The 11,128-nt window shown below is 37.9% G+C and overlaps 2 protein-coding genes across 3 annotated transcripts in view; both read left to right on the top strand.

The window, feature by feature from the left end:
* Positions 1-407, top strand: part of LOC105979635 (jupiter microtubule associated homolog 1-like) — a 2,503-nt gene extending 2,096 nt beyond the window's left edge. The window contains exon 2 of the mRNA XM_013007574.2: positions 313-407. Coding sequence (XP_012863028.1) covers positions 313-407 — 95 coding nt within the window. The remainder of the gene's footprint in view (positions 1-312) is intronic.
* The window catches only part of FNDC3A (fibronectin type III domain containing 3A), a 223,333-nt gene that overhangs the window by 207,044 nt on the left and 5,161 nt on the right, over positions 1-11,128 (top strand). For both annotated transcript variants that reach the window (XM_004714055.3, XM_045289044.1), the window contains 8 exons: positions 437-542; positions 630-805; positions 1,770-1,883; positions 2,390-2,539; positions 2,630-2,913; positions 3,030-3,242; positions 4,919-5,085; positions 6,227-6,354. In XM_004714055.3, coding sequence (XP_004714112.1) covers positions 437-542; positions 630-805; positions 1,770-1,883; positions 2,390-2,539; positions 2,630-2,913; positions 3,030-3,242; positions 4,919-5,085; positions 6,227-6,354 — 1,338 coding nt within the window. The remainder of the gene's footprint in view (positions 1-436; positions 543-629; positions 806-1,769; positions 1,884-2,389; positions 2,540-2,629; positions 2,914-3,029; positions 3,243-4,918; positions 5,086-6,226; positions 6,355-11,128) is intronic.

The raw sequence follows: 11,128 nt of genomic DNA, 5'->3' as shown, positions 1-11,128 counted from the left end.
GCTTTACACAATTGATGTGTGTATGGATTGGGATAACAGTTGTATGAGCCCCAAATAAAATGATTTTTTTTAAAAGAAAAAAAAAAAAAAAACCTTCCTTACATGAGAAGAGAGTAGTGGATCTATTTAGACAGGAACAAAAATAATGCCCTTTAGGGTGTGTTGGAAGTTGTTTATGCTTAATGGCAAGAAGAAAAGGAAGTTTTTCTCTAGTTACTTGACTTTGTATATAGTGTTTACATGGTGCGTGTCTTTATTTTATTAATATAAAATTTGAGTTTTATTATTTAATTGGATTTTTCTTTTCTTCAGAATTTGTATTCCTTTTATTGATATTGAAGTATGGTTTCAAATTACCGTGGCAATATCTGTGTTTGCAGTATTTCCCTTTAACACAAAAGGTCTGACTGTTTGGTTTGGGCTTTTGTTTTGGCAGGTGTCTGAGTCGTTACTTGTGCAGACTCCAGCAGTGCCTCCCGGCCCGTGCGCCCCTCCCAGGATACAGGGTAGACCCAAAGCAAAAGAAATACAGTTACGATGGGGTAATTCCATTTTGGTACTAAATCATGAATTAAGTCAGCACTAACTATATTCATCTTGATAAATTGTATAAATCTCTCCGCCTTTAGGACCTCCTCAGATTGATGGTGGAGCACCCATTTCCTACTATGGCCTGGAAATGTCTCCTATAGAAGAAGATGAGTCCAAAGAAGTGTACCAAGGCTCTGAAGTCGAATGTACAGTGAGCAGCCTTCTTCCGGGAAAGACGTACAGCTTCAGACTTCGTGCGGCTAACAAAATGGGGGTAGGAAAGACAGCTGACTAAAGTATAGTCAAGCTTCTGTTATTTTACCTTGGATGATTGAACCTTTATTTGATCATTTTGTTCTTAGCATGTGACTCCAAATCTTATCATTCATAGGAAGTCCATATTGATAAATTAAGAGAGCTTCATTACTACAGACTCTCAGAACTTTCCAATCCTATTATAATTTAACACTTGGGACTTAAATTTAGGCCAAAGTTTAACTTTGAGACTGTACTAAAAGGGTTTAAGTACCCTGGTGGTGCAATGATTAAGTACTCGACTGCTAGCCAAAAAAGTCTACATGTAATTAAAGTCCTTACATAATTTCTTTTGAATTATATTCTTCCTTCCTAATTCCCTGATCTAATAAGGAGCCCTGGTTGTGCTGTCAGGTAAGCGTTAGATTGCTAACCTCGAGGTCAGAATATTCATTCATTCTGAAGTCATAGAATAAAATACAGATTATAAGTTATATTTAATAACATCTTTGAAACTGCCAGTGAAGCATTGGACTGCTAACCATAAGGTTGGTGATTCAAACTCACCCAGCTTCTCCTCAGGAGAAAGATGAGGCTGTGTGCTCCAGAACAAATGGACAGGCTCAGGAATCTCGTGTAGCATCCTTGTGGGTCAGAATCGACTCAGTGGCAGTAAGTTTGGCTTGGCGTGTAGTTCTCTAATACTTTCTCCTCATAAATCAAACTTCGTGAAGGAATAAGCAGCAGGAGAAAAACGCATAGTGAATGAAACCTGAAAACTTCACACCTTCGTTTTTATGGTCTAGTAAATCTTTTTACTTCCTATGAATGATTCTAAAACTATTTATACCAGTTAATCGTGAAAGACAGGGATTGATGTACTTAATTTTTTGTGGATTTTTCAGTATTGAAAGCTCTGCAGTTAGTGAATGTTTAAGGGTAAAAAGTGAAAATGCTTATTATATATACTGTTTTTTTCCTAGTTTGGTCCTTTTTCAGAAAAATGTAATATTACTACAGCTCCTGGGCCACCAGATCAATGTAAGCCCCCTCAAGTAACATGCAGATCTGCAACCTGTGCACAAGTGAATTGGGAGGTATTGTAATTTTCTGCTTTAAACAACTAAATTTTTAGAAAAGGAGTAAAAATACTCGTTTGGGGCACCTAAGTTATACAAAGACTAAACCTGAGTAAATTCACATGGGTAGAAAGTGAGTTCTCTTTCAGGCATTTGAGTAAATTGGAATTTTTTGTTTTTATTATTCCCATTGCATGTAATGTATACAGGAATAATTAGTCATGATGATTGCATTTTCATTTTCCTTTGAAATTTAACAAAGAATATCTTTGTATGATTTATTATTTTGCATTAATAGGATTATTTTGAAATATGTTTACCCTAAAATACTCTTTCTAAAGTGAGTTAGTCATATTACTGCTTCTAATTCAAGACGTACTTTTGAGCTTAAATTCAAAATAATACAGTTGAGTGGTTTTAATTGTGCTTAAGTATTTAAATTCAAAAGCAGCTCAGTGTTTTGTTTTGTTGTTGTTACACTGAGATAACAAGGTTCCTGTCCTTGTCTTTTTCTCCATTGACAGGTCCCATTGAGTCACGGAACTGATGTCACCGAGTACCGACTGGAGTGGGGAGGCGTTGAAGGAAGTATGCAGATGTGTTACTGTGGACCTGGACTCAGTTATGAGTTGAAAGGACTTTCACCGGCAACCACATATTACTGCAGGGTCCAGGTATAGACAATCGATGCTCTGTCACTTCCTTTGTCCAGAAGCCTCGTGTTGCCTTTGCATCTTCATGGGCTTGTCTTTGTTAACTTGCAGGCTCTGAGCGTCGTTGGAGCAGGCCTTTACAGTGAAGTTGTGGCCTGTGTAACTCCACCGTCAGTGCCTGCCATTGTGACCTGTCTTCAAGAGATTTGTGGGGACGACATAGAAAATTCCCATTATTCACCTTCTACATGCCTTGCAATCAGCTGGGAAAAGCCTTGTGATCATGGTTCAGAAATCCTTGCCTACAGCATAGATTTTGGAGATAAACAGACTTTGACCGTGGGAAAGGTTACAAGCTATATGATTGACAGTTTACAGCCAGATACAACATACAGGTATACTCTAAAAACTACACAATAAATTTTGCTTAGACCATCGAGAAATTTTAAATAATCACCAAGCGTTTCTCTTTTTCTTTTTCTTCTTTTTTTTTTTTTTATGTGACTATTAGAATACGAATTCAAGCCTTGAATATCCTCGGAGCGGGTCCGTTCAGCCACATGATAAAATTGAAAACTAAGCCCCTCCCTCCTGATCCACCTCGTCTGGAATGTGTTGCCTTTAGTCACCAGAACCTTAAACTGAAGTGGGGAGAAGGAACCCCAAAAACATTGCCAACCGATGCTATTCAGTACCACCTTCAGATGGAGGATAAAAATGGAAGGTAAGTTTTTAAAAATTGCTTCCTTATGTATTTTCCTAGGTTTTAAATGATTCTAAGTTGTAGAAATGAATAAAAAAACTTTTTAACAACAGTTAAAATTATAAGAAATAGTTGAGTGTACTGTTTTTCTTTTTAAACAACAGAGTACACAATGTAGAGTTCCTATTCCTATGAATGAAAAGTCGAGCGAAAAGCGAGCTACTCTTTGGCTCTGTTCATTGGCCCTTCACTCTCTCTATGCCAGTAATCTTGGCTACAAAATAAACTTTTCAACTTTTATGTGGAGGGGGAGGCCATTTTTCAGTCAGTGTTTCACAGATTTTGTCAGAATTCGATTTTTTCAATCATTCCTATATTTCAGGGATTAAACATACAAGACTCTTCCTTGGAAAGGTGTTACTTTATTTAGATCATTGTTTCCCAAAGTGGACAATACCACTCTCCTTGGAACATTGGGAGGATCCAGGTGGAATGCAAGAGCACATGTCTGCATTTTATTCTGAATTAAGGACTGTATTGCAAAAGTTTTTAATTGCCAATGGGGTGCTGAATAATCTTTTCCCTGAAAAGGGGGCAGTAGGCCAAATCAAAGTTAGGAATCTACCATATATACTCGAATATAAGCCGACCCGAATATCTGCTGAGGCACCTAATTTTACCACAAAAACGGCATTAAAAATGCGCTGGAAAACTCGGCTTATCTTAGAGTACATACATTATGCTTTATCACTATATTTTTCTTCATGTTTAGCCTGATTAGTTTTCAGGCTGTTAGAAGTGTATGAAGCATTTATTATTTTCCATAGTTAAAAAGGTTAATAAAAAAAACGATCAAAATATCAGGAAAAATTCAAATTAAGGATGGCATATTAGGGAGAAATACATGTGCTGTTACCCTTCCCAAATAATTCAAGTTGAGTAATTCACTGGAGATTCTATGTTATCTCATAGTGCTATATGTGTGTCTCTTGAAAACATCACCTGTCGCTAAAGCCATGCATGGGGACTGAGAGTCCTGCCCTTTTCAAGGAAGAGTAGTGGAGAAACCGTCTCCTAGCCCAGGTTCATGTATGCATAGTACTTAGGTTAGAAATTATTTATAATCAGAAGTCTGTCATCTATTTTGAAAGATCTACACATTGAAAAAAAATCAATGGAAACCATGTAGATGTAACAAACCTGTTCCAGAAGTCTAAAAAGAAACAGTTACTATAGTTGAACATAAAGCTTAGTGACCCCCCCAAAATTTTTTTTAATTAATAAATAAATAAAACAGTGAGATATTTTCAGGAAAGTGTATCAAATTGGGGGATTTGCTGCCTCTATGGTTTTTAATCATCTGAGGAAAAACATAGAAATTTACTTAGAATGATAAAACTGCCCTGGGCATTAAACTTTAGAGTAACTCATTATTCCTAAAAATGCCCGGAGGATGGTGGCAGAGTGGGAAATGCTAACCACGCTGTCAGCAGTTCAAAACCACCAGCCTACCCTGCAGAAGAAAGATGAGGTTTTCTGTCTGTAATGATGGAATGTTCCGCCCTCTCCTGTATAATTACGATGGGTCAAAATTGACCCATCCGCAGTAAATTTGGTTTGGTACTGTTCTAGTAGTTGTGACAACTTTATTTGTAAGATAGTCTTTTTTACCTAATACCATTATATCTTTCTTTTAGGTTTATATCCCTGTACAGAGGACCATGTCATACATATAAAGTACAAAGACTCAATGAGTCGACGTCCTACAAATTCTGTATTCAAGCTTGTAATGAAACTGGAGAAGGTCCCCTCTCCCAAGAATATATTTTCACTACACCAAAATCTGTCCCAGCGGCCTTGAAAGGTACATTGTACCATCCACACGTTAATTTGGCAAATCTGCCTACTGAGTTTCCTTGAATAATAATAGCTCTTTTATCTGGTACATAACCCTTAGGTACTAAGGTTTTTGTTTGTTTGTTTAATCTTTTTAACAGGCCAGCTAAAAATGTGAAATTGAATAGACAGGCTGACTTTCTGATAGGGTCTTTTGTTGTATTGTTATTTAAGTAAAAAAAAAAAAATCACAAGCTGGTTGCTTAAATGTTTTGAATTCTTGCTACATAATTCATTTGGATTTCAAGGAAAAGGTCATGACCATGATACCTATTAAATGAAACAAGTAAATTCTTAGTGAACTTGGGTTTTTTATAAACTCAAATGTATACACATATACATGTTCTAGTATATACACATATATGAAATACATGTATTTAAATTAAGCACAGAAGAGTACAGATTTTTAAGTGACATGTTGGCAAAGACTGCATTCTCTATTTAGCCAAAATGTCTGAAATACATGCATACGTCGGTAAATGAACACAGACTCTAGTACATATTCTGGACCAAGTATTTAGATTTGTCGTTTGTTGAATGGATCTGTGGTTTGCAGAAATGTTTTCTTTCAAGTAATGTTGGTGAGTGTCACCAAGTCCTTTTCCTTCATGTAGTTCAGTCTCATAAGAAAGTGGCATTAATTTTTACTCTCGTAACATCTTCACTCAACTTGCACTGTTCAGTGAAGCAGTCACAGAGAGCCAGACATTGAAATGTTATAGTCAACTCATCTTGCCAGGAAGAGATTTCTTAATTGATGAAATTCATGTTCTAGTTACTATACTGTTAGAAGCCCCATGAAAATTATTTCATGAGACAACTTTGGTCATAGTCCCCGGTTTCACATGGAGTAAAAGCCACTGGTCTAGAATGCCCACTTTATTCACACCTCTGTAGCTTAGAAACAATGGTTCAAACCTTGACAGCTCTGTTAGTCAGTCTGCCTAACTGTAGACTGTGTAGCCTACAGGTTAGAGTGAACCACTGGCATTTTCTCTACAGACGGAAAAATCCACGGATACCTTATTTCAAGTTTGTAACTGAGGTTTAAAGATTATTGGCTTGAAGTAAAATAGGGCATATTTTCATTAACAATTTTTTTCTTGCAGCACCCAAAATAGAGAAAATAAATGATCACATTTGTGAAATTACATGGGAATGTTTATCACCAATGAAAGGTGATCCAGTTATTTACAGTCTTCAAGTTATGGTTGGAAAAGATTCAGAATTCAAACAGGTATGTGCCAATGTATATTTCTTTCATACTTCTTTTATCTTCACATATTTTCTATGTAAGATTTAACTGTCTTTGCGTTCCCAACTAAGAAGCATCCATTCAGTACTTAACCACATTTTGGAAGATTAATTTGAATAGGGAGCCAACGGATATGAATATTGGAAGAAAAGTATTCTAAGAAGAGGGAACAGTGGTATAAAGGCCCTAAAACAGGAGCATACTTGGCAAATTTGATAAGCAGGAGGAGGCCAATACGTCTAGAACAGAGTGTGAAAGGGGTTAGGTGTAGCCAAGGTTAGGTAGTTACTGGCAGGGGCTCTGGGGTAATACACAGATACGTAGGATATTAAAGACTTTTCTTCCATATGAAATGATGAACTAGTAGAGGATTAGACCAGAGTAGACACATGATCACACACAACAACATCTTGGCTAACAGCGTTGACACTAGACTACGGAAAATGAGGACGAAGTCAGCAAGTCAAGGAGAGAGGCTTTGCAATAACAATGGTCATACTGATAATGTCTTAAATGCAACAACACTGGATGTACTCACTTGTTTATGCCAGGAAATTTGGAAGACAATTACTTGGCCAACTGACTGGAGGAGATTCATATTTGTAACCTCATTCCAAAGAGAGGTAACCCAAGATAATGCTCAAATTATAGAGCATTAATCACATGCAAGTAAAATTTTGCTGAAGATTATCGAACAAACAGTTGTAGCAATACATTGTCAGGGAACTGCCAGAAAGTCAGGCTGGATTCAGAAGAAGATGCGGAACAAGGGATATTGTTGCTGATGTTAGTGAATCCTGGCTCAAAGCAGAGAATACCAGAAAGGTATTGTGTTTATTGACTGTGCAAAGGCAATTAACTGTCTGGACCATAACAAACTATGGATAGTCTTGAGAAGAGTGAGAATCCCAGAACACCGCATTGTGCTCGTGTGGAAGATGTACATGGGTCAGTCAAGAGGCAGTTGTGTAAGTAGAACAAGGGCATGCTACCTGATTTAAAATCAAGAAAGGTGTGTGTGTTGAGGTTGTATCCTCTCACCATACTTATTCAGTGTGTACGCTGAGCCGTTCATCCGAGAAGCTGGCTTACATGAGGAGGAATGTGGCATCAGGATTGGAGGAAGGCTTATTAACAACCAGTGATATGCAGATGACACCGCCTGCTTTGCTGAGGGCAAGGAGAACTTGAAGCGCTTGCTGATGAGGATTAAAGATTGCAGCCTTTAGGATGGATTACCACTCTGTAAAGAGCACTAAAACTCTCCCACCTGGACCAGTAGGTAACATCATGGTGGCAGAGAGCCTGGAGTTGTGAGGGGTGGTTCTGTCTTGCTTGGATCCACAATCAACGATCATGGAAGCAGCAGTTAAGAGATCATTGCATTGGGTAAATCTGCTGCATAAGACCTTTCTACAGTGTTGAAAAGCAATGAAGTTACTTTGAGTATGAAGGTGCACCTGTCCCCAGCCATGGTAGTTTCAATTGCTTCAGATGTATGTGAAAGTTGAACATGGAACAAGGAAGACCAAAGAAGAATTGATGCACTTGAATGATGGTGCTGGTGAGGAATATTGAAAGTACCGTGGCCTGCCAAAAGAACAAACAAATCTGTCTTGGAAGAAGTACAGCCAGAATGCTCCTTAGAGGCAAGAATGGCGAGCCTTCACCTCGTGCACTTTGGACATGTTGTCGGGAAAGACCGGTCCATGGAGTTTTCGTGCAGCAAAAAAGAAGCCTTCAACAAGATGGATTGACCATCATGGCTGCATAGATGGGCTCCAGCATAAGAACCATCGTGAGGATGGCACATGACCAGCCTGGGTTTCGTTCTGTTGTGCATAAGGTTACTATGAGTCAGAGCCCACTCAGCGGAGCTAAGCACAGTAGATAGCCACTCTCAGAGAAGACTTAAGTTAGTGTCACTTTCCTGATTTAGAGATTTTAAGGGTAGCTTCCCATCAGAGGCAATACATGAACTGAGTTTTAAAGGATGGATAACATCCAGATAAAAAAGGGAGTTGTCAATGTTGATTACAAATGTACAAAAAGTAAACTTTTATACAGTTTCAAAGCTTAGTTTCTATAAATTCCCCATCTTGTTATCCTGAGTTTTATTTTTCTCAGAAAATCTAACATTCTATCTGCTTTATTGTAGTATTATACTGTTAAAATATTGATAGAATGCTTTCAATGTATATATAAATTTTTATTTTGAGTTTTGTGGAACATGGAAATATAATTTGATAACCAAAATTATTAAGGGTCCAAGAGATGCCGATTAAATTTGGCATTTGACATTGTTTTTCTTTATTAAGTTATCTGCAAATTGACATGGTAATTAGATTTGAAATGTAATTTAGTAGATAAGCAAGTTTCCTTCCAAGGAGGAAGCACAATTATTATTAAAATAAATATAATCATATTATTACGTATTTAAAGGAAATAAGAGCCGCATATCTTAGGGATGTATGAATTTTAATAAGTTTATGTCACTACATAAGACAACAATGCTAATTCTAACTTAACTTAAAAACTAAATTAACCCTATCTACTTTTACTTACTTTGGATTGTAAACATGCTGTAAAATTCAAAATACTGGTTTACTTAACATTTTATTTTACATATGCTTATCTAAATTTATTAAAGTTTGTAAAGTTCTGCAAGTTATGTTCCAAGAGTTTATATATGAGAGTTTGATCTTAATTATGAAACAATATTTTATTTGAAATTTAAATGGTGCTCGGCACTTAGAGTTTAAATACTCCAAACTCACTGTCATCGAGTTGATGGGATTAGATAGTAAATAGTCCGAACTCACTGCCATTGAGGTGAGGCAACCTTAGAGGACCGGGTAGAACTGCCCTGTGAGTGTCTGAGACTGTAACTCTGTGGGCGTTGAAAGTGCCGTTTTTCTCCTGCAAAGCCAGTGGGTGGTTTTAAACTGCTGACCTTGCAGGTGGCGGCCCATGTATAATCACTGCACATTGACTAGATCCTGTTGAGGTGTTTTCTATAAATTTGAGAGATTAGTCCCTTGTCCTATATGTCATTGCCAAAAGTACTTCCCTAGTGTGTGGGTTACTCTGTGAGTAAAATCTGATAAATTCAAGGGTCCGATTTGTAGGTAGCCCTAGTCAGTTAGGTAAAGTGTTTGTGCCATGTGTTGGGACCTCCAAGTTTGTCCCTATTTTTTCTTCGATTTTATAGTTTTAGGTCTCACATATAAGATAGTTAATCCATTTTTGTGCAAAGAGATAGGTTCCAGTTTTTAAGAAGGGGAATATTATGTATAAATGGTATCGGAGTTTCCAGACTAGCCTATAAAAGACTGTTAAAATAATATACCTAAAATTCGCCAGGTGATACATACGCTCTTGGTCCAAATTCTGAAACAAATTGCATTCTTTGCATATTCTCTTCATCTCTCTTTCATTAGCCAGTAGCTTTGCCCAACCTTTCGGTACTTTATCGCTGATTTGTGCCACGTTGTATAAAACCTCACCTTGACTAGTCACCCTTCTTTAAGATTACCTAACGTCTGTGACTCTCACCTCCTCTCTCCGATCCACATTGCTGCTAGTGTTTCTGTTCTTATAGGTATGGGTTTATTCCAAAGAAAACATGTTTAAACATGTCTCTGTCATCAGTGGGTGGCTGTACACAAATTCTCTCAGTAATACATGTGCCTTAGTCTCTCCCTTTAAAGAAAAAAGGGTCAAGGCAAGACAGTGGCTTCGGAGGGAGTCTTCTTCCAGTGGCGGCTAGGGGGGTCTTGAACTTCAGCTCAAGGCAGAGAGAGATCATCGCAGAAGGTTATGACAGCTGGTTTGGGTTCCAGGGGGTAAATCGACATGGATTATCTTTCGTAAAGGACATAGGACCATCCTGGGAGCTTAACTGAAAACCCATCAGAACAGGCCAGGAAAGCTATGTTGAGGGATGGTTTCCATCATGACAGCATAACTGCTCATTCTTTCAGGAGAGTAGAGATGGAGCTATGAGATTCTTCTTGGGAATCCTCACCCCATCCACCCTGCAGCCCCGATCTTTCCCCTCCAGATTTCTTTGCGTTCCCAAAATGCAAGGAGCCTTTCAAAAGAACATGATTGGAGTCCTTCTGGGATGCCAAAACTGCCTTTCGACGTGGCATAAACTAAAGAGCACAGAGTTCCTCCGAGAAGGGCTAGAGAGAACGAATCGGCATCTTCAGAAGTCCGTAGACCTTTTCAGGGGATGTATTGAGACGTCACATTTTGATATTTTTGTTTAGTAAAGGTTGCTATGATTTTGTAGCAATAGCTTTTTACTGATCCTCATGCACAGTATATCTGGCCTTAGGAGACATTAAGAGAGAGAGACCCTTTGCTTGGAAGAAATACCAAACGTTTCTTCTCCTCAGTACTCTTAGGATGTTTTTTAAAAATTGTTTCTTGATCAAATTGGCATCTTAAATAGTATATAACAAGGTGAAATGAAAATATTTGAGGATCATAAATCCATTTTCAAAGCAAATCAACCCTACCTAAGAATCTATGTAAGGCAGTACTTGGATCAGAATTCATATGATGGGAGAACCAGGAAATCAACTCAAACTGATGTATAAACAATCACGTTTCGGTCCTCTTACGGAGAAACCTGGAGGCTGAAAGTTTGAACGAAGTCATTAAGAACATGGTTATGGTCACAGTGGCTGCTCTTTGCCGTGGGGAACTGTACCCTCTCCTTGGCCTTCATGGAGGGGAAAAAGCAAAC

Source organism: Echinops telfairi, unplaced genomic scaffold (assembly GCF_000313985.2).
Source record: "Echinops telfairi isolate 266 unplaced genomic scaffold, ASM31398v2 ScPeMD7_24;HRSCAF=84, whole genome shotgun sequence".
Lineage (NCBI taxonomy): Eukaryota > Metazoa > Chordata > Mammalia > Afrosoricida > Tenrecidae > Echinops > Echinops telfairi.
The sequence above is the reverse complement of the archived record's forward strand: the minus strand, read 5'-3'. Positions and strand labels throughout refer to the sequence as shown.